The sequence below is a fragment of the Phoenix dactylifera genome, chromosome 1 (assembly GCF_051530095.1).
Source record: "Phoenix dactylifera cultivar Ajwa chromosome 1, Ajwa_hap1_PhDact_Kaust_v1.1, whole genome shotgun sequence".
In the NCBI taxonomy this organism is placed as follows: Eukaryota; Viridiplantae; Streptophyta; class Magnoliopsida; order Arecales; family Arecaceae; genus Phoenix; species Phoenix dactylifera.
The window spans coordinates 61292141-61315757 of NC_143190.1; the positions used below are offsets into that span (position 1 = coordinate 61292141).

A 23617-nucleotide genomic window follows, 5' to 3' on the forward strand; every position below is an offset into this window, starting at 1 on the left:
CTGTGCTGAAGGAAAAAAAGTTATAAAGAGGGGAAGGCTTTAACCTAAGTATCCCCACAGACGAGTTAATGCACAAATTTGCAGTGAGAGAGAGAGAGAGTGAGAAGAAGCTAAATTACGTTACGGTCAAACGGCACTGACGCGGTGCCTAACCCAAGGATTTGACCGTTATTATTTAACCCAGGCGGTGATGGAGCCGGGACCCTTCGTCACGTGACCGCACCACACCGTCCTCTCGTGGTCTCGAGACCCGAGGGCGAGCCGGGGTCCGAGTCTGCGCGCGCGTCGCCTTCCCATTGGCTCGGCCGCGGGCCCCGAGGTCAGGTCGGCCGGCTTCCTTCCCGCCATTTAGAGCACATCGTCGCGGCGAAAGAGCTGTGGCCTTCCAAACAGCAAACATTACTCTTTGCCGACGCTTCAGAATCTGGTTGGCTAGAGACGGTGGGACCGGGTAAATCTATTACGTGGGTCCCATGTTTCCGACGTTTGCGTCTCTGTTTGCTGTTCTCAATGAGACAGCTGCTCGGATGGATAGGGAGCAAACAAAATAATAGGTTTAAAAAAGAGGAGGCAAACGAGGTGGTTAAAAGGTGTCGATCATAAAATCTAATCCCGCGGCGTGTCCAATTCGGCAGTTGAGAGATCCTATATAACAGCAATCCAAGTTATGATCTCTCTCTCTCTCTCTCTCTCTCTCTCTCGTTTTTAAAAAAAATAAAACATAAAAATCGAGCGTCATCAAAATTACATTAATAAATTTGAAAACTTTAGTTTATAAAACTATATTTAATATTTTGTTTAATATAATTTTATTCACGGGCTATTGAAGCCTTATTTGAATATGGTGGTGTTCCTTTTGTTATTATATATTCTTTATTTTTTATTTTATTATCCAGCTTTTATTTTTATTACTTTTATGGCTTTTGTGTTTTTAATTTTAAATACTAATCTTTCTTATATCATCACAAATTTCGTGCTTGTTATCTCTAAATAACACGCCTACCAATCTTTTAGAAGGCATGTAAAATAAAAAGCTTGCGAGCCCAATATTTTAGAAAGCCATCAAGTTACCAACCTTTTTTATATTCGATTATCCCACTAAAGATAACCTCTGTCTTAAAAGATAACCTGAGTCTTTAAACAGTAGCCATCTTTTAACTGAAACAAAAACAGCAGTTTAGGTGCAGCACATAAGTTTTTTTTTTTTTTGTTTGTTTTTGCTCATAAAAACGCTGTTTGATGTGTTCTAGGAGACAGCCACTTCATACAACGAGTGAATAAAATACATGACTAAAATACAAAATCTCATCGAGCGTGCGGTCCGATTTCGGCCGTTGGGAGATCCTATAAGACACACCACTGCATCCTTCTACTCTTCGTCCCTCTCAAACCAGTCTCCGCAGCTACTCTCTCTCTCTCTCTCTCTCTCTCTCTCTCTCTCTCTCTAGCAAGGAAGTTTGTGCAGCTGTTCCATTCCTTTCTCCACCAGCAGAGTAGTAAGTACTCTGCCTCTGCTGACTCTCTCTCTCTCTCTCTCTCTCTCGCAAGGAAGTTTGTGCTGTTGTTCCATTCCTTTCTTCACCAGGAGAGTAGTAAGTACTCTGCTGATATCTTATCTTCTCCCTGCGAAGATCATAGCCGTTATCTCTTTTATCCTTTCTATTCTATTTGGGCCAACTCCTCTATTTCTCTGCTCTATCTACTCCTTTTAACTCTCTCACTTTCCTGGAAATTTCTCCTCTTACTCCTCCTCCCACGTCTACCGCTCGATCCTCTGCTCCTTATCCCCTGTCTCCACTCCGTATTCCGTATATCTTTGTTCCCTTTTCCCTCCCACGTTCTCCCGAATTTCCCCCTTGGAAAAATTTACTGTTACATTTCTATTCTCCTTTTTAAACCCCTCGCACTTTAGTCTTTATTCGCCTGCCAAATCTCAGAGGAATCCCTCTTTCTTACCTTCATTTATACTCTTTGTCCGCGGAAAAAAAAATGATCTTGTTACCGGGTTTTATACCCAGGGATAGTTAAAGGTGCAGGGGAGCAGGGATTGAGTCGAATCCATCGTCAAGCTTCTGCCTTTCCGTCACCGGTAGTGGAGATACCTCTCCAAAGACACGAAGAGATGACAAAGCCGCGAACTTTGAGGATCTTCTGGAACGACCCGGAGGGCACCGACTCCTCCGGTGACGAGGAGTGCTGGTTCTCCGGCCGCCGACTTGCGCGGCTCGTGAGGGAGATTGCAGCGGACCCTTGCTCTGATACCAGCGCCGGCAACGGAGAGGGGGCGCCGCCACCGTGCCGGAGCCTCCCGGGAAAGGGTGGAGTGAGGAAGAAGGCCGCAGCGGCGGTGGGTAAGGGGGCGGCGGCGGGGGGCACGAAGTTCCGCGGCGTGCGACGGAGGCCGTGGGGGAAGTACGCGGCGGAGATCCGCGACCCGTGGCGGGGAGTCCGGGTGTGGCTCGGCACTTACGACACCGCCGAGGAGGCCGCCATGGTCTACGACTCCGCCGCCATCCAGCTCCGCGGCCCCGGCGCCACCACCAACTTCCCCTCCGCCATCGTCGCCTCGGCCGTCCAGACCTCTCCGGAGGCCAACCCCGCCTCGGTCTCCGGCGGCTACGAGTCCGGCGACGAGTCCCACGGTGTGTCCTCGCCGACCTCCGTTCTCCGGGGATTCTCTTCGGCGGCGTCCTCGTCGGAGAAGAATGGCGGTGACCAGACCCCGGCGGTGAGGTTACCGGAGAACTTGGAGGAGTTCTTAGCGTTCGAGGACGTGCCGCTCTATAGCGACTTTTTGGACTTGGGGGTGTCGGAGCCAAGGATTTTGGGGGACGCGGCGGGGATCGGGTTTTCCGCGGACGAAGCGAACGAGGTCGTGCTCGGATCGGCGTGGGACTTCGGATCGGCGCCGTGGCAGGGCGACGATTATTTCCGAGAGATCGGCGATTTATTCCCGCTCGATCCCCTTCCCGCTATAATATAACAAGTGTCGATTCGTTGTTCGACGACGCCGACTTCTTTGCCGATTTTGTTGCGGCGGAGGGAAAACGCAACGGGGTTGCTTCTGTTCTTTCGTCACCTTCGTTTTATTTGTCTTTCCTGTACTAAAATTTTGATGTGTTTTCGAGTTAGCCGTTTTACAAGTTCGAGTTTTTGTTGAACTCAGTTATAACGTATATGCTGGAACTAATCTACTGTCTAATATATGCCTTCGAATGCTATCCATTTCTATGTCATGATAGCAATAAGCTAAGTTTGTGACATTTTTTGAAAGTTCAGCTTGTTGGTTAAAAAGATAATTCTTTCATATTTAAGAAGAAGCTAAAATGGCTTAAAGAGGTCTGTATGCATGCATGGGATTGCTATCAATTGCATTTATATGATATTTCTTTGTTTGTTGTGTTGTATGCTATGTTGTTTTCAAGGAAAAGCAACATCTAAGTAGGACACGCATATTTGGCAAAATGTGTTAATAAAGATAACACTTTCTTTCAGATGTGGGGCATCATAATTCTTATGTGGAAACTGAATCTGTCGTGCATTTGTGCAAGAGAAGTCATCTTGCCTTCCATGTATGGTGTCACATGTATGAAACAAGGATGTCCAAATATCATGATGCCATATATGATTAGATAACTTTTAGTTGTTGGGCACCAAAACTTCTACACTTGACTGATTCTTATATGAGGATTGATCCTAAAAAATAGCGAACTAATAAATACAAAATACTTTTTCCAAATTTATATGGCATGAAAAAGATAGCACGGTTAATGGAATTGGCATAATATACACAAGAGGTTACCCATGTCAAGTTAGCAGTCTATAAGTAGGAGGTATTTTTTTTTATTTGGTAAAAATGTTCGCATGAGCGATCATAACCTTGTGTGACTAGCCAGTGTCATGCCATTTGTTGTTGATAGATTCTAAGCTGAGGTCAATGAGAAGTAAGAAGAATTAAAGTCGGGTGAGACTAAGGAGAACAGAAACTGGTTGCTACTGAGGCTAATTTGTAAGAAGTCCGTTGGGCGGAAAATTTCTAACAGAACTCTCCGATACTTAAGTCAGAATACTAGAACAATAATGGAAGAAAGTAAATGCATCGAGAGGAGTCTTTGAATGAAGAGAATCCCATGATTACCCTGTTATATATATAGGATTACCTAATTTGGCGCTATGTACACTGTGTAACAATAGTCGGCTATACGTTAACAACATGATAACCGTCCCATGCTAGCATCATCCGATAGCAATTACGCCGATCATGCATTAACTGCAGTTTTACTTTTTTTTGGATATGAGCGGAAAAAAAAGTGGATTCCAGTCGAGGTCAAAATGTCCGATATTTTTTTTCCATCAATATTTTTTTCTGAATATATAATTTTATTCCCTTCAAGGAGTTATAAAAGTAAGATTGATGTTGCGACGGACGTGGAGCAATAGAGAAGCTCCACTGCCGTAAGCTGGGTCAGTATTTTTTGTATTAGAGTACTCAATTGCGAATTCCTTTCCTATTTTTATATATGACGTGAAGGGCATGTGGCATCCAAGCAAATGGCCACATGCACATGGTCTCAGGGGACGCTTTACGGGCCAGCGCGTGGCTACGTCTCACGGGGCCTGCAGGCGACGACACCGCTCGTCCCACGTGAAGCTTATTCCTTTTTTTTTTTTTTGAACTCCCACGAGGGGTCGCAGTGATGTGCTCACAGGAACTTTAAACGATGAGCTTCATTTTGTTCTCATTTTTTTAAAATCAAACCCTTGGGCTTCTTCTGTGTACCGACGTAAAGACTTGAGAGGCTAGCCCATAAGAAAAGAAAAGTGCTATTGTTCTGGGGTCACTTTTTTAGTTTCATGGAAGTCCATGAAGTGGATGCACGTTATCTTTGGCGAATATCTCCTCTTTTTAAGGGGCTTTTTGACTGATCTGAAGTTTTGTGTTGGTTTTAAACCTTAATCGATCCTTCTTTCACAATCTGTAGTTGGTTAACTTTGGCACCACTTTTATTTTTTATTTTTTTGCTAGGACGGGCAAGTCATACCTCACGAGTACGAGTGAATCCAATAAAATCAAAAATAGAATATTTCGGAATGCCCGAAGTAACTCTTTATCCCAGCCCATAAGGTGCTATCCGCATGACTGGCCACATAGGCGGCTATCCAATCTGCAGCTTTGTTGGCTTCACGAAACTTTAGCACCACTTCACTGGGTTTTGGATTTTTACCTGCATTTTTTGCCGTGACTTTCGACTGGCTATTCCGTGGAAAGCAGTCTTGTGAATCGCTCAATGAAACTTTCCTTACTACCGCTAGTCACTTGTTGTAAGCTTAGACGGCTGAGATTCTTCTATAAATATGCTCATTTTTTGTCACTGTACTTTTCTTGTCTACCTCCGTTCAGAACAGATATGATTGAATCAATGTGTTTATCAAGGATCAAAACATCTATAAATGTGTGAGAGTGGAGACGGGTGCAGTCAATTATCCAAGCCCATGAGTACGCATAGTAACAGTGAATAAGTATATTTATCCTCAAGAAAAACTAAATAAATATTTTTTTAAAAAGAGAGATTTTCAGATTGTGCTTTTGACCAATTCTTTTTCTCAAAACAGATATCAGATATTTTACATTGTGAGTTGATCGATTGTTTACATGTGGCATATTGAAGTCTTCCTTTGACATCAAAACACCTTGTTGAAAACATCTATAAAATGTTTGACATCAATGTGTTTATCAAGGATCAAAGCATCTATAAATGTTTGACATCAAAACACCTTGTTGAAAAAAGTATTTCAATAATATAAATCCAACAAACAGATATATTATTCTTTAGCAACTCAAATCTTTCTTAAAAGTAAGAAAGCAATCAATCCAAAGAAATGAACAACTATGTTAAACTCTTAACTCTTCACTTCATTAACCTTTGTCACAATGGATCGCGAAAATTTCTTCTCCATTTTCATTATAATCATCAAGGATAATCCGAAGGTGGTGTGGATTAATCTGAAAAAAATGAAGAAAAATAAACTCTTGAGTCAGTAAAGTTATGGTTTAGTGAAAAGTGGATGGTTGGGAAATTCGACGAATAGTTTAGGGTTATAGAATTGGGTTGGGTTCGGGACGAGCATTACCATCACCTGCACCGCCCTGAATCGGTTGCAGGTTTTAGAATCAAAACCCATCACCACCGCTGATTCTAGACAGGTCGAGTAAAATCCATCCCATGGGGATTAGGCCAGCTTGGCGGCTTAAATTGCCGCCTGCATAGATCAGAGAGGATCTGCTACGCGATTTGCCTTCTGCGAAAGGTGTGAGACTGAAGGACCGAAGGTTTTGTAAGAGGTCACGCAGACATCCATGAAACAAGGTGAAATATGACATCAAAGCTGGGGAGCGGCAAACAAACCATTGGACAAGGCAGCTCACCCTTGACGTAGAGATTGGTCTGCTTGCAGTGTTAATAGCAGAGGTGATTGCCCACCAGGCTAACAGAAGCTCTTGTTGTGAAACAGACATAATATTCAAGAGAACAGCCTTGGTGCAATTGGCGCAGATGACAGCCTCTGCAACCCCGGATGACAAAACCAGCTCCAGCAACATTGGTTGTGGCACTAAAATGAAGCTGATCATCAAAGTCCAGATGAATGCAGCGACCAGACAGACCGTACTGTGCACTGAACAGCAACCATAGATTCTGATGCGTAGCCCATAGCCTTCTCTGCAATGAGTCGAGGCATTGTCCTCCAAGTCTGAAAAAGTTTAATTCATTTCCAGGCATTCCAGAGCAATCAGCCAGCATAGATTACCGTAGTTTTGATTTCAGAGTTGGGTCCTCCTTCAAGGGTCCAATCAAATGCTGCAAATCATTTCAAACCGGCGACATAGCCCAACCTAACCTGTCCTCCCATTGACCTCTTAGAATTGGAACCAACGCTATAGTTCTAGCTAGGTTATCCCTAAACAGTTGACTCGAGATTCCATTGCCATAGGATATAGCCCAACCTAGCTCAAGATTCCATTGCTTCGTTTCAGTCCACAAATCAGAGAATTGAAGAACAAAAATATTGCATCAAAATTGTCACGAACATGTGGAATTTTTTGACTTCTTGATTCACGTGTGTCAGTTGTATTGCACCAATAACCTAACAACTGTTGTTTGGTTATTAAATTTCAGAATATTCAGCAATGCTAATAAATAATAATGCTCAGGTCTTGAGCTACAATAGCTTGACCTTTCATTCTATTCTCCAGATATCTTGTTTCTTCAGCATTTACTTTTTATGCTTGTTATGTATTTGTGTTCACACATACAGAAAGACATTCATCATCTGTCCTGGTCTGATAATTAACAATAACTTACATGTCTGAGGTGATGGCACTATGGGTAGTTTGTTGTCTGGTGACTCATTTCATGGTAATATTTCTTCTGGTATTGATTGCATCCTCTTCTAATGTTCTGGTATGGTGATTACAGTTTGCTTTTGTTTACTTCTTTGAAGATTCATTTATTATCCTCCTTTGAAGAAATGGCTTCAGCACTGCAGAAGCCAGTGTATACCGCAAACAGACTGTGAATCGTTCAGCCAAAACAACTGGATAGGTATGGTAAACTTCCCCTCAAAATCACTTTGTAAGGATTTTATGGCCCTAAAGGAGGTTGTGGCTATTGCTTTATGGAATCAGGGTAGAGCATGAATGTATCCAAATCATCTGTCCTTTTCAGTCCCCGGACACCACAAGGAACACAGAGCTTGCTGGTTTTCTTGTGTAGTGTCTGTTAGAGATGGAGGCTGGACCTATCTTGGTGTTCCTATATCCGCTTGTAGACTCTTAATCTTAAGCCTCTTCTTCAGACAATTAGGGAGAGATTACAAGGGTGGTGTTGGAAAACTCTTGCATTGTTGAGTTGGGTAGTTTCACTCGAAATTTTTTATTGCCATCCCTGTTTATTTTGCTCGCACATTGCCGGGTACCTTTGAGGGTGGCGGATCAGATTGAATCCATGATGCAAGACTCTTCTGTGGGCTGTGGCGGTACAAAAAGGAAGGGCCTTCCATTTGTTTCTTAAGGCTTCAAGATAGGAGGATAGGTCTGGTGGATAAAAATGCAGGGGAGGAAGCAAATCTACAACCAGATAACCTCTGGAGCAAACTCAATTACTCGATACCCGTGGTTATCCTTGATCCCTTTTGCTTCATTCCCTTTAGGAGCTAACTCGATACGGTTGCTTTTCTTTAAAATATACCCGAAACATATAAAATGCATAGTCAAGTGAGCTCATACAAGTTACAGGATTCCATTTTATCCTGCTTTCCTCCTCAAAAATGATAGAGCATTATATTTTCAAAAGCATGACAGTTACACAGTCGTCTATGAAGGAGATTTTAGTAGTATTGGAGAATCAATGTATACATATACATTCATGTATACTTATACCCATGTATACATACACTCATACATATATAAATATATGTATTGTAATATATTATGTATAACTTTCACACAAAAAATCTGTCTTTCCTTAGTGCATGACTTTGGACTTCGTCTTTGTAAAAATTAATAAATAAGCAGGACTCAGTGCCTTAACCACAATGTTCCAGACAACTTCATGACCCTGCTTCACTATGGTTTTAAACCTCACTTAAGGGCAGCTATAGACAAGAAAAAATTTAAAATAAACTTTTTGAATGTCAAGAAGATCCAAGTTAGGGAGCCTGCGGTGCTAGAAGAAATAAGATGCATATACAAGCAAGTGAAACAACACATCATAGACTGAAGAGGCTTGTTCAAAGTGTTAGAAATCAGGAAAAGCAATTCGTTATTATGCAATTAAGAGACTCGCTGTCTCTAGCAGAACTACTAATCAATAATCACATGCTTTTGATGTTAACATACAAAAAGGCATATAGTAGAGTTAGACCAACTTTTTTCAAAAAAGACTACAAATTATTGCTGAAGCCAATTAAAATTTCCATTTAGGCAATGAAACTGTGGTAACTCGTGTACAAGGACCTATTTTATATTTTATAACAAGCTTAGTAGTATTTATGCACAAGCAACCATTACCACAATAGTTGATCATTTTGATTTAAAAAAATTACAGAGAGCGGACAGAACACCGACACTAAATAACAAATAAACATCATCCACCCATGTCAATTACAAAAATCTAAATAGATTAGAGAAAATAATCATGACACTTACTTGAGCATTGAGCAAAATCCCCCCTGGTATAATCTCAGAAAAGCAAGATTCCACTTTGGCTGGAAAATAATGAAAGCCATGAAACTGCGCCTATACAAACTAGAAGAGGTAAGCATGAAACTTGCAAGATACGTACCCCTTCTTTAATAACAGTGAAATACCCACCATAATAATATTTTTCATGTTCTGTAATGACAAAGGCATCTTCAATTGGAGACAATGCAGATAATATAACAATCTATTATGCGTCAAGTGGTCATCCACACAGTCATCACACCACATATACACCCCCACAATATAAAAGAGAGGGGATGAGTGAATACTAGATTGGAACAATTAAGCAGAAGGTTTAATTTTGATAACAACAATTATGACAAGATGCTTAAGCTGTCACTCCCAAACAGGAAATGACATAATAATAAGAAATAAGACAAGGATCTGGTTGGCATGCCAAATGTGATGGAACACACACAGAATCATTTTTTTTCATGAAAAAGGTGCATACTGACATTACATACCAGTTGAGCTTGGATTAAGAATTTTAAGCACTGATTTTATGCAAGGTTTGCCTCAAATGGACAGGACCACTATTTGATTGGAAAACTTCTTCTATTAACTCCAGTCCTACAAGCAATGTTGCTGGTTCTCCAATAGCATCACATGATAATTCACAATCTCACAAGATATAAAATCCACCAAAATTCATTGCTAAATATTTACGCAAAAAAATTATGTATTCTTATATCAAAACATATTCGTTTTGGTGCTTTTGAAATTGTCATGCTGAAGGCTTGATAAATCTGACAACTCAAAAGCATCATACAAGAAGACGAAGGAAGACTAGGAAATGCCACATAAAAGTACTAAGATCAAAAAAGCAATTGGAAAAATGAAATAGACAAAATAAGCACATATGATTGGTGCAATCGCAAAAGATTGGGCAGAAAGGGCAATGGCGTGAGTTCAAGTCCTAGGATAGCCACTTTGTACCCAAAAAAAATGGCCAAAGATAAGTATGCCCCCTGTCTGCCCCTCCTAGGATCCTGAATTGTCGGGACTGTACCTGGGTAACGTCCCTTTAGCCAAAATAAGCATGTCTTTATCTAAGACTTATTTGACATTTCCTGTGATAAGTCCCATAATCTAGAAATGAACTAACCATACAGTAAAGCAAATCACTCAAGTAGTTTTGACCAAAAAGTTCTTGTAGAGATGTTTTTATCTTGCTCTTTCCAGATGATTAATGTAATCGTATAGATAACTGTTCTTCAAATGTGGCAAAGGTCACTACAAACTCCTGTTGTACGAAGCCAAAACACATATCAACACCACACTCCAGCCGACATATAACTCAAGGTAAAATGATTGACATCCCTCTCTCCAGTGTTTCCACATAATCTAAACCTACTAAGAAGCTGCAACTTCACCTCTATAAAAAGCACATGCCATTTGGTAGAGAATGCTGACTTGATACAGTTATTACAAAGGTCTCTGTTTTAATAAATAAGCATGTGCTGATAACCACTCAAGCAAATAAAGGAAATATTTCTTAAAACCAATGTGATTTTTAGAGACCTGGGCTGCAATTTAAGCAGAAACCCTGGCTTAGATGGATAAATAAACAAAGATATAACTAAAAGAAGGGCTGAACAGAAACTTTCTGTTCAGTGGCTGAGAATATACCCTAGAGGTGCCCAAAGTATGAACGAAATCAATGTCAACTAGCTGTTAATTACTGCTGCAGAAATATACTACCATAAATATCTTGCAAATCATCCATTATGACATCATCACAAAGAAAAGCATGCAACCGATCAGATTTAAAAAAGCTCCATGTTCCTGTCAATTTAGAAACCACAAGATTCTAACAGGAATCAGGCCATTGTAATCACAAGCTATGCTAACTCTCATGTACCAACTGTATTTTCAATACTTTGAAAATATTATGCTATTCATAATATTGTTTACTGAATCTTCAGAACCATTGCATGCAATATTGAGATTTCATGCCAATCTTAATTGCATTACAACTGTATACACCTCGTGAACTTGGTAGTTCATATAAATGTGTACTCATCTCCTTCAAGAATGACATTGGAATTGATTGGAATTAATCAGCTCAACCGGTGAGCCTACCAAGCAATATAAATGAGTAACCCCTATATATCTTGCTAAAACAAGCAGAAGATAAAAAACGCAAGGTGAGAGTGTGTGTGTGAGAGATCCTGATTCAAACTGGTCAACAATGTGGTAAGAGAGCCATTTGATAGATCATGATTAGCATTATTCCTAGAGTTAAAGGCAAAAAGAGTTATAAAAGCATATTCAGATAGATCAACAACTCATCAAAATATTTTATACATACTTCATGTACCTTGCACCAACTATGTTACATGTCATCAGATTACAAGCTTGAAGGCATTCAATAGTTCTATCAGACACATTCAAGTCAAATATAATAGTTACAAAAGAGTAGAAAATCACAAATACAAAAATAAAAGGAAAGAAAAGGACAAAAAGATCCAGTCTACAATTTAAGTCGCTGAAAGATCCTTCCAAGGCTCCAACTTTATTAAAGAGACCAAGTCTCTATATCCAGTATTAGCAAAGACATGCCTTTACCAAATGCAATTGCAAGAGGTGTGAGAAATGACAAGCATGCATGAAAAACTACAAGTGGGAAGAGAGTGTATCCATCTCTGCAACCAAGGTGGAATGACGTAACATCAACCTGACACACACAAATAACAAGCAGAGGTATTACTACAAAAGCATTGAAAAACTCAACTATTATAAACCAAAAAATGGGGTACAACTGTGCAACCATCTCTACGCCATGCAACCATTCTATTAGGTTATCATATTATATATTTTGAAAGAGGTCGCCATGCTAAATGCACATCCAATGAGAGAGAAATTTATCTTTTAGAAACCCTCAATAGGACCACAATAACCTTAATTTAATGATAGCCACCATATGATAGCATATATATTAATACATGCTTAATGCTAGTTTTGACACATTAAGGCATTAAAATGAGGCCTTATTCCATCACTTTTAGGATGGATAGAGGTCCTACTTCACCATTAATTCCAATCCAAGGCCAAGTCATGTTAAAAAGATTGAATACTATAATGAAACACACCCATTCAATCAGTTGCAGAAGGGTATAATTTCTTATTATTAGTTTATTGCTATCGTATAGGAAGTCTTCAGTGAAATGAAAGGAAAGATGGCATTTGCAAGCATTGCTACAACATTCACAGCTTCCTATGGCATTTGCAAGCATTGCTACAACATTCACTGCTTCCTATGGCATATTCTTAAGCAAATATCGAAACATGGTATGACGTATCACCATCATCATGATCCAAGTGTCTTCCCATCATATAAGGGGACAGCTATAAAGGAAAATCTAACAAGATTACAAAACTAAATGAAAAATAAAATGAAATGAAATGAAAAACTAAACATATGCATATAGATAACACAAATAAAATAAAAGAAAATAAACCAAAAAACAGAAAATGCAAAATTAAACTTGCGAAAGTGAAATGCAGATTGGAAAATAAGAAGAAAGAGACAAAATAAAAACAAAACTGAATTTTCAAGAGCAAAAAAATGCTACAGGAGCCACCCTGCCACAGCAAGTTTTCCATGCCAATGTGACACTGGCATGGCACATTGCTACCAACCAATTGATTGCACCTGTGCCCACAATCTCTCTAAAACATGAAACAAGAAATGCTTTGTGGTTAAGTGGCAGCCTGTTACATTACTCTTTAAGAAACGAAATACCAAAAAATATATAAAAACAGATAGACAACACCAGATAATAAACTAATAACAAATCTTAAACTAAAATAAACTGAAAAAACTAAATTATAAAGAAAGATAATAAAAATAAAAAATAACTAACAGGAAACACGAAATTAAATTCATGAAAGTGAAATTTAAAAAGTAAAATAGACAGAAAATATAAACAAAATTGAATATGAAAGGAAATATAGCACTTGAATTTCAAATGAAAAATGCTCTGGGTACCACTCTCACACAAGAAGTTTCATGGACTTGACATTGCTTTGGTGTTGCACATCATTATTTGGCCAATCTTAATAGCACCAGCTCCTATAAAGCACGCCAATTTCCTCAACCATGTGGCACCAGGAACTTGTCATGTGATTAAATGGTTCCCCGTAGCACTCCTCTTTCAAAATGTAAAAATAAAATGAAATTTCAAACAAATATGTAAAACCAGTTCAGAAGACTAAATAAAACAAACGAAAAGAATGAAGAACTGAATATATAAAAACTAATAAGAGGAATAAAAGAACATCAACAAAAAAGGAAAATACAAAACAGAATTTGTAAAAGCTAAAACAAAGAAAAATAAACAGAAACTACAAACAAAATTGAATAGAAAAGAAAATATAAAACCCAAATTCAAAATGAAAATTGTTGGAGGGTGTGCACCATCACACCAAAAGTTCCGTACATTGACATGACGCTAACATGAACCAATCCCTCAGGAACTGAAGCAGCCCCCTTGAAGCACCACAACCCCTCTACACGTGCCAGAGCAGCAATAGTCAACATTCCTTTCAAAAAGAAAATAAGAGATAAAATGAAATTTCAACCAGGTTACAAAAGTCAAAGAGAAAATGAAACAAACTGAAAAAACTGAATATATAGAAAAATGACAACAAGAATAAAGGAAAATATAAAGTGAACAGGATACAGAAGCAAAATACAACTAGAAGGCAGCTATAAAAACAAAATTTCAAGAAGAAAATGCTATGAAGTGCCATGTGTCACATAAAAGTTTCCCTATCTGACATACCACCAGCATGGAACAACATTATTTGACTGACCCCTTTCGAACAGCATCAGCCCCATGAATCCACACCAATCCTTTCTACCACATAGGACGAGGATGTTTTGTGCGACCAAGCTGCTATCCATGGCATTACTCTCTCAATAAACAAAAATAAAATGAAATTCGAAACAAATGTATAGAAGCAGATTATGGAACTAAATAACAAAATAAACTAAAGATTGCAATTGAAATAGAAAAAAAAAAAAAAAAGCTAAAGAACAGAAATGCAGACCAAATGCAAAGTAAAAACAAATATGAAAATCAACAAAAGAAAAGAAACAAAATATAAAAAAAAGAAATACAGAACCAAATCTTCAACAAGAGGAATGCTATGTGACATTATCTCCGAAAAAAAGAAGTGACACCAAACTATCACACAAAAGTTTCTTGTGCCAATGTAGCACAGGCATGGGATGTCATTATTCGACCAATCACTCACAAATTGCACCAATCTAATATCTGCAAAAATTATGCTAATCCTCTTAACCACGCGGCAGGAGGAACTTTTTGTCATATTGAGCAAGCCACATGGCATTACTCTTTTTGCAAGATAAAATAGAATGAAATAACAAAAGTGTATGGAACCGGATCAGAATTTTAAAAACCAAAAATAAAATAAAACAAATTGGAAAGAGGATATACAAAATGAGATAATATAAAATGAAGATAACTAAAATGAACTTGTGAAAGTAACAAATAAAGGGAAAATATAAATAGAAAATACAAAGACAGCAGAATAAAAAGGAAACATAAAATCAAATTCTTAAAAAGAATAGCTACATAGTGCAACTCTGCCACACAAAAGTTCATTTGCACCAACATGAAATTGGCATGACATATCATTATTTGACCAGCCCTTACTACTTGAACCAGCCTCCCTGACTTGCGCCAATTCCTATCTACAAGACAGCAAAAAGAACTTTTCTATTACAGTGTGGGTCCCCACAGCATTACTCTTTCATAAGATAAGAGCAAATGAGATAACAGATGAGTACAAGAAATCTAATTACATGGCTAAATAACAAAAAAAAAATGGAAAGCTGAATATAAGGAAACAGATAATAGAAACAAAAGAAAATAAACTGAGCTAGTAAAACTAAAAGAATAAAGGCAAAAGATAAATAGAAAATTCAAATAAAACAGAATAAGAAGTAAAAAACCAAAGACTTAAAAAGAGAAATGCTACAGGGCATGCACTCTATCACATCATTCCTTGCACAAACATGGCATTGGCATGGCATATCCACATTTGACCAAACCCATAGAAATTGCACCAGCCTCCATGAATTGCACGAGTTACCCTCTATCATGTGGCATAAGGAAATTTTTCTATGATGGGGCGAAACCCAAAGCATTCTCTTTCAAAAAATAATAAAGTAAAACAAAACAAATAATTGAAATCATATACATATAAAACCAGATTATAAAACAAGAAAAAAGCAAAACAAAATATAACATTGAATATATGCAAAAGAATAAAAAGAAAACAAAACAAAAAACATGAAAAAGAAACAGAAACAAAATATACAGAGCTGAATTCATGAAGGAATAATAAAGATGGAAGCACAATAATATATAAAAGAAAATAAATAACTGAATTTGGGAAAAAAAAATGCTAAGGGCACCATTTCGTCACACAAAAAGTGGCCCATGCCACTGTAGCGCTAGCACATTTTCATTTAAACAACCCCTCAAAAATCAAACCAATCCACCCTGCCATGTGGTGCAAGGAACTTATTGCGTGACTAAGAGGTACCAATGTAACACTACTCTTAAATCAAAACTAAATATACGGAAATGAATAAAAAAACAAAAGAAAATAAATTAAACAAGAAAAAATCATGATTTATGTGCATTACATGAGCTAAGTAACATATCATCAGATTATAAGATTGCAACATCAACGAAATCATTATGTAGTCATGGATCATGCATGCGGAGTTCAAATATAAGAAAGCTAACCTTACTGAAAGCTTCTTTTATTAAAACTATAATTTTTCTTACTTAAAATCTAATGGTTTTTTCCGTAGAATCTCTGACAAGTGGAATCTCAAAACTGAAATTTTATAGAGTATAATATGATTTATATCTTTAGATGTACTCATTTTATCTTAGTCCCTTTTTTATTGTTTTTAATATCTTTCTCCTTTTCTACATCTGAAAAGTACAATGCATTAAATGAAATTGTGAAGTAGTAAGTTAAAGTTTAATATAATCTACAACAAACATAACAAGAGGTATCAAAAATATCAGAATGTAACTTTATCGACAATGCACATATTACAAAAAACAGTTATATAAAATAATCAGATAAATCAAATTATTAAAGCATCCGCGATTGTCAACAAGGCTACTGATTGGGACCTATTACGGAGCCCATCAATGTTAGGCCCTACAGGTATGCCCATTTTCAAAAAGCTGAAATTGAGAAACAAGTTCATGACATGCTTAAATTGGAGCTTATAAAACCAAGCACTAGTCCTTTTTCTTCACCTGTTTTACTAGTTAAAAAAAAAAGACGGGACTTGGCGTTTTTGCACCGATTATAGGGCACTTAATGCTGTGACTATTAAGCATAGGTTTTCCATTCCCACAATTGAGGTAATGGTCAATTGGCCACGGCCTAATAATATTTCGGAATTACGTGGGTTTTTGGGCCTTACAGGTTACTATCAGAAGTTTGTTTGAAACTATTGGCTCCGAGCAAGACCCCTCACCAACCTACTGAAGAAGGGCCAATTTGGGTGGAATAATGAGGCCGAGGAGGCCTTCCTTGGGCTCAAGCACGCTATGACCACAACACCTATTTTGGTAATGCCAAATTTTAATGAACCATTTACAATTGAAACAGATGCTTCTAGTGACGGAATAGGTGCGGTACTCACTCAACAAGGCTAGCCGATTGCCTTCATGAGCCGGGCCCTAGGGGTTACCAAACTATCTTGGTTCACCTATGCCAAAGAGATGTTGGCCATACTACAGGCGGTACAAACTTGGAGACCATATTTACTCGACAAAAAGTTCTTCATCCAAACAGACCAACGGAGTCTTAACTACTTATTGGAGCAAAGGATTATGATCCCATAACAACAAAAATGGGTGGCCAAACTGTTAGGGTACGACTATGAGATCGTGTATTGCCCAAGACGTGAGAATTTCGCGGCGGATACATTATCCCGAGTATCGGGGAGTCCTATACTTAATACTTTATCTGTGCCGCAGGTTGGGCTATGGGAGGACATCAAGGCGCCTTCCAAAAGCCACCCATATATGGAGCATATCTATCACCATGCTCAGAATAATCTGGGAAAACCATACACATGGCTAGACGGGCTGGTCTTTTACAAAACTCGAGTAGTGGTGCCACCCAACATGTGATTGGTTACTCAATTGCTCCAGGAATTCCATGATACTCATATGGGAGGTCATTCGGGTGTTTTAAGGACGTTCAAGCATCTGGCACAGCAATTTTATTGGCCATCCATGCACCGAACAGTTAAGGAGTATGTTCAATCTCGTGAGACTTGCCAGAAAAACAAGATTGACAATCTTTCTCCAGTAGGACTCCTCCAGCCTCTTCCGATTCCTTGCCAAGTGTGGGACAACATTACGATGGATTTTATTGAAGGTTTACCATCCTCTTACGGCAGGAACTCAATTCTGGTAGTGGTGGACCACCTGAGCAAATATGCCCATTTCCTACCTCTGTCTCATCCATTTTCAGCAAAGGTAGTGGCAGAAAAATTTGTGGAGGGCGTGGTAAAATTGCATGGCATGCCAAGAACCATTGTCAGTGATAGGGACCCTATTTTCATCAGTAAGTTTTGGCAAGAATTCTTCAAGCTGTCAAGTACCCAATTGAAAATGAGCTCTGCCTATCATCCTCAAACGGATGGTCAGTCCGAAGTTGTTAATAGGTGCGTGGAACAATATCTACGTTGTTTTGTCTACCAACAGCCACGCCAATGGAGTTCTTTCCTTCCCTGGGCAGAGCTATGATATAATACTGCCTATCATTCCTCTATGGGTATGACGCTATTCCAGGCGCTGTATGGGCGACTTCCACCTGCGATTCCCTTATATCCGACTGGTTCTTCACTGGTTGGTGAAGTTGATCAGAGCCTTGCGGCCTGGGATGTGTTGCTGAAAACCATACACATGGCGAGACGGGCTGGTCTTCTACAAAACTTAGGTAGTGGTGCCACCCAACATGCCATTGGTTACTCAATTGCTCCAGGAATTCCATGATACTCGTATGGGAGGTCATTCAGGTGTTTTAAGGATGTTCAAGCATCTGGCACAGCAATTTTATTGGCCATCCATGCACCGAACAGTTAAGGAGTATGTTCAATCTTGTGAGACTTGCTAGAAAAACAAGGTTGACAATCTTTCTCCAGCATGACTCCTCCAGTCTCTTCCGATTCCTTGCCAGGTGTGGGACAACATTACGATAGATTTTATTGAAGGTTTACCATCCTCTCACGGTAGGGACTCAATTCTGGTGGTGGTGGACCACCTGAGCAAATATGCCCATTTCCTACCTCTGACTCATCCATTTACAGAAAAGGTAGTGGCAGAAAAATTTATGGAGGGCGTGGTAAAATTGCATGGCATGCCAAGATCGATTGTTAGTGATAGGGACCCTATTTTCATCATTAAAGTTTGGCAAGAATTCTTCAAGCTATCAGGTACCCAATTGAAAATGAGCTCTGCCTATCATCCTCAAACGGATGGTCAATCCGAAGTTGTTAATAGATGCGTGGAACAATATATGTATTGTTTTGTCTACCAACAGCCACGCCAATGGAGTTCTTTCCTTCCCTCGGCAGAGCTATGGTACAATACTGCCTATCATTCCTCTATGGGTACGACGCTATTCCAGGCACTGTATGGGCGACTTCCACCTGCGATTCCCTTATATCCGACTGGTTCTTCACCTGTTGGTGAAGTTGATCAGAGCCTCGCGGCCTAGGATGTGTTGCTCAAACACCTCAAGAAAAATTTAGAAGCCGCGAGAAATAGAATAAAGCAATTTGCAGATCGTGGTCGGCAGGACATTTCTTTTGTGGAAGGTGAGATGGTTTTCCTCAAACTCCAACCTTATCGGCAGCACTCTGCTTTTAAGCGTGCCCATCAGAAGCTTGCGAGCAAATTTTATGGGCCATATATAATTGAAAGAAAGATCGGTGCAGTGGCCTACAAACTCAAGCTTCCGGAGGGTGCACGACTACATCTTATTTTCCATGTTTCGCTGCTGAGAAAGAAGATAGGTGATAACACAATAGTCAGCTCGGAGCTTCCACCTATCACAGATGATGGTGCAATTGTGGTCGAACCTGAAGCTATCTTGGACACACGATGGGTGAAACGCAGAGCTAAGTTCATTGAAGAAAGTTTTGTCAAGTGGCGTCGGTTGGCTGCAGAAGACGCCACGTGAGAGAGCACCAACGAGCTCCTGCAGCAGTATCCAAACTTGGACCTTGCGGACAAGCATCCACTTGGAGGAGGGGGTAATGATACAAGGCCACGATGTCCTCAACATGTAATCAAGAGGAACCCCAAGTATCTTGCATGAGGACACATTCACATACACATGCAAAGGGTGGATTTGTTGAGTTAGTCCAAGGAGAGAACTAGTCAAGCTCCAGATATTGGGCAGCTTTAACGTTCACGTGCTACATGACCGAGTCCTAGTAGTTGTAGAAGATATAAGGCAGCCATTGCATTTTGTTGAGATTATTTAGCATTCTGTTACGTTATTCTGTTGCATGTTTACATTAATTTGTATCTTCAAGAACCTTTAATTTCGGCTGCATATGCTGAAGGTTTGTTAGGAGGTTTGTCTTATTTATAGTCTATGGACATCAATGGAAAAGGGAGGATATTTTCATCCAAATCTGTCCTGTGGTTCATTCTCACCCCAAGATAGGTCCCAATCAGTAGCCTTGTTGACAATCGCGGATAATAAGAATTCTCTTGGGGTGAGAATGAACCATAAGACAGATTTGGATGAAAATATCCTGTTAGAGCGTAGAGAGAGATCTCTGGTTTAGGCAGCTCCTCTGGCTTATCTTCTATTGGGTTCTCCTCGGTAATCTCCTCACAAACAATTCCGTTGGCTTCAGTGTGGCTCTCTAGCAGCAATATTTGAGGTCCCTGGCATTTATGTCCTGCCATAAACCTATCATTACAATTAAAACAAAGCCCTTGTGCACATCTTCGTTGCACCTCGTCGCAAGTCAATCTCTTTATAGGCGAAGAAGTAGTGGCCTTTGCTGGTGGTGGAAGCACGAGTGGGGCGCAAGTTGGTAGGGCTCCACTAGTCACATGCTTCAAATTAAGGAAAACAATTATGCAATATCAATAATTGCTGAAACAAATAAGCACATGCTAAGGGCCTCAGTTCTACTAAATATACCCCTTTTTAAAATAAATAAACAACATGAAAGACAAATCGAGAAGATGCAGAAAACATAAATTTATCCAATCCACAAGAGAACATACAACCAAATATTAGAAAAATCTCCAAACAAACACCCAATGGTATAAAGCACAGGGTATCCACGTAAAAAATCCCTGCAATTAGGTTATATTAACATATTATACTCGCCGCATCAAATATTCCAAGATTCATCCCTCGTTCACACCTAAATCAAATCAGGGTATTTCATAAAAAAAATATTTGGTCAAAAAATTGCATCTTTTGGAGGACTAACACGTTATCTGCAGCATCTAGTAAGAATTCCACCAAAAGAAAGGAAAAAAAGAAAAGAAGGCCGATGGCGTAACGATCTTGAAAAGGCTCTGCATTTCAAGGCACCAAATCAAGATGCGCACAGTCTCACAAGAATCTAAAATTTCATTTACTTACCTGCAATACAACCATAGGATGAGCAGAAGCCTGGCCTTTCTCACCGGATGGCTGGATAAAACAAGAAAAATCCTAAAAATATTAGAATCCGAGAATCTAAAGTAACAAAGAAAGGATACTTACAAGTTGATTGCACTGACCAAGAAGTGGCGTCAAATAGTGACGATCTTTAAAGAACTGTACCAAGAACCCTTGGATCAATCGAACACCCAAGAATCACGGAGAAAGAAAAGAAAGAGAGAGAGAGAGAGAGAGGGAGGGGGAGAAATAGACCTTATTCTGGTGATGTTTGTAGTTTGGTAGACAAACAAACACCCAACGGTACAAAGCACAAAGTATACATGTAAAAAATCCCTGCAATTAGGTCATATTAACATATTATACTCGCCACATCAACTCATCCCTCGTTCACACCTAAATCAAATCAGGGTCTTTCATAAAAAATACATTTGGTCAAAAAATTGCATCTTTTGGAGGACTAGTACGTCATCTGCAGTATCTAGTAAGAAATCCCCCCCCCCCCCCCCCCCGGGGCCTCACGACAACCTAAAATTCCATGTACTTACCTGCAATACGACCATAGGATGCGCAGAAGCCTGGCCGTTCTCACCGGATGGCTGCATAAAACAAGAAAAATCCTAAAATTATTAGAATCCAAGAATCTAAAGTAACAAAGAAAGGATGCTTAAAAGTTGATTGCACTGACCAAGAAGTAGCGTCATATAGCGACGATCTCTAAAGAACTGTGCCAAGAACCCTTGGATCAATCGAACACCCAAGAACCACGGAGAAAGAACAGAAAAAAGAGAGAGAGGGAGGAGGAGAAATAGACCTTATTGTGGCGATGTTTTGTAGAAGGCGTGCCCATATTTGGCAGGGTTTTCTATCGTGCCTGTGGTACTACGGATCCCCGATCGTCCGAGGCGATGAGGCTTGAAGCGACGGGGAGGAGAGAGCAAGGTCTGGAGACCGCGCCGTTGATACGGAGGGGAGATAGCAACCGCCGGCAGCAATCGCGGTGGCGGAGAAGGGAAGCGGACGCCATCTAGGGTTTCGGTCTCGGCGCCTTGCTCCAACGATCGTTTCGATTGCCCCACCGGCCCATGGAATGTTACGCGTTATATATAAGGGCAAGTCGCCGACCGCAACGAGGCGTCACCACCACCGGCCTATCACTCGAGTCCTTGTCCGGGTAGGATTCACGTTTTCAAAGATCTACGTGTAAATCCCTCAGTTAATGGTTTCACATGATGCCGTGGGGCTCCCGCGTGAAACCCGTCTGCTCTGTCAACTCTCGTGGCGCCTACGATGGCAATACTGTTTAATCTATTTAACTTATTTGAATCTAGTATATATATCTAACAAAATTATTTATTTAATAAAATAATCAAATTTGATTATATACATTTAATTTATTTAATAAATAGATTGATTTAGATTAGCAGATTTTTGACCATATCCGATCCCATATAAGTGTCATCTAATAACGGATTGCAGTGATGTGGTTTCAAAACTTAATCTTTGAGATTTTATTTTTTTTCTCAATTGCTTTGTTTTCTTTTTGTCAACAAAAGAAGAAATAAAATTAATAGAATATAAAAAATAAACTAAAGGAAAAGAAGGAAAAAGTTAGGCATTTTCTTGGGCTGGATTCATATGAAAGTATTACAAAAGGAAGTTATTAAGAAATTAATTAAGAAATGATCAAGTTATCTTGAACCAAATTTTTTTTGTTATCTTCTCTTGAAACCACCATCATTTGGAGAAACAAAAGTTGATAGAAAAAAAAGTCTTGACCTTTTGTTCTACTTTCAACATCTCTCTTGATTTTTTTTTTAACCTACCAAACAAACCTTTTTTTTGAACTTCCTCGTCACCAAAACAATCCTTAAGAACCTAGCCCATATAAAAGAAGAATGGAAAAAAGAAGTGATATCTAGCAAAAGCAAGTCGGTTTTATTTTATAAAAGCTCATGAAGTGAATGCAGGCCAAGTTGGACCGATATCTCTTCTTTTTTAAGAGATTTTTTGCTATTTTTTGAAGTTTTATGTGAGTTTTAGACTTAGTCCTTCCTTCATAATTTTTAATGTTCACATCTTTGGCACCGTCTTAAAATAATTTTTAAATGCATTTTTGCCTCAACTTCCAACTAGCTATTCATGTTAATTAGTTACTGAATCATGCATTAATTAGAAATTATGGTACAACTATTGGTTTATTAATTAAATAATTTAAAATTATGCAGTTTTAAAAATACTTTTATATTGAATATAAAACTAAACAAATACCTGCTTAAATATAAATATTTTCCTAGATACCAAAATAACTTAGTTTGTTAAGTGGATAAAGTTTGGTTGTTTCTCTCCCTTCCATCAATCAGGTAACATCTATAACTTATTTTTATTTTCTATGTGTGTGCAAAAATTATTTGTTAAATAATCAAACAAAAACATAGTAAATATTAAATTAAGTTGTCCAACAACAACCGCTAGTCACTCTGCAGTGAAAAGAAGCATACATGAATATGATTTTTAATGGAATAAATATGTTTACTTTTAGCCGCTACACTTTTCTTGTTTACATCCTCCGGAAAAAAAAGATAGAGGATTCAATTGATGTGTTGTGGTTCAAATTTGGCATGAGGGTGACCACGCTGGAGAAGT

At 39.0% G+C, this 23617-nt stretch overlaps 2 protein-coding genes across 17 annotated transcripts; one reads left to right on the forward strand and one right to left on the reverse strand.

The window, feature by feature from the left end:
* Positions 1-1383: 1383 nt before the first annotated feature.
* LOC103713506 (pathogenesis-related genes transcriptional activator PTI6-like) lies at positions 1384-3223 on the forward strand. The gene has a single exon (XM_008800461.6). It carries the CDS (start codon positions 2123-2125, stop codon positions 2981-2983), a length of 861 nt encoding a protein of 286 aa, XP_008798683.3. The 5' UTR covers positions 1384-2122; the 3' UTR covers positions 2984-3223.
* Positions 3224-4840: 1617 nt separating this feature from the next.
* Positions 4841-22042, reverse strand: LOC148715463 (uncharacterized). 16 transcript variants are annotated; one of them, XM_088708646.2, is made up of 7 exons: positions 21786-22042; positions 21660-21688; positions 21520-21570; positions 21227-21307; positions 21077-21130; positions 20954-21004; positions 13218-20412 (listed from the first exon to the last, which is right to left on the reverse strand). In XM_088708646.2, the coding sequence occupies exons 3-7, from the start codon at positions 21532-21534 to the stop codon at positions 19927-19929; spliced, it is 687 nt and encodes a 228-aa protein (XP_088564772.2). In that variant the 5' UTR covers positions 21535-21570; positions 21660-21688; positions 21786-22042; the 3' UTR covers positions 13218-19926. The 16 variants fall into 16 exon arrangements, 6 of the variants coding, with proteins under 6 accessions (XP_088564779.2, XP_088564772.2, XP_088564766.2 ...); XM_088708640.2 differs by having other exon boundaries at positions 21660-21696; XR_015972013.2 differs by lacking the exon at positions 13218-20412 and adding an exon at positions 11520-11936 and having other exon boundaries at positions 21094-21130; positions 21660-22042.
* Positions 22043-23617: the final 1575 nt, after the last annotated feature.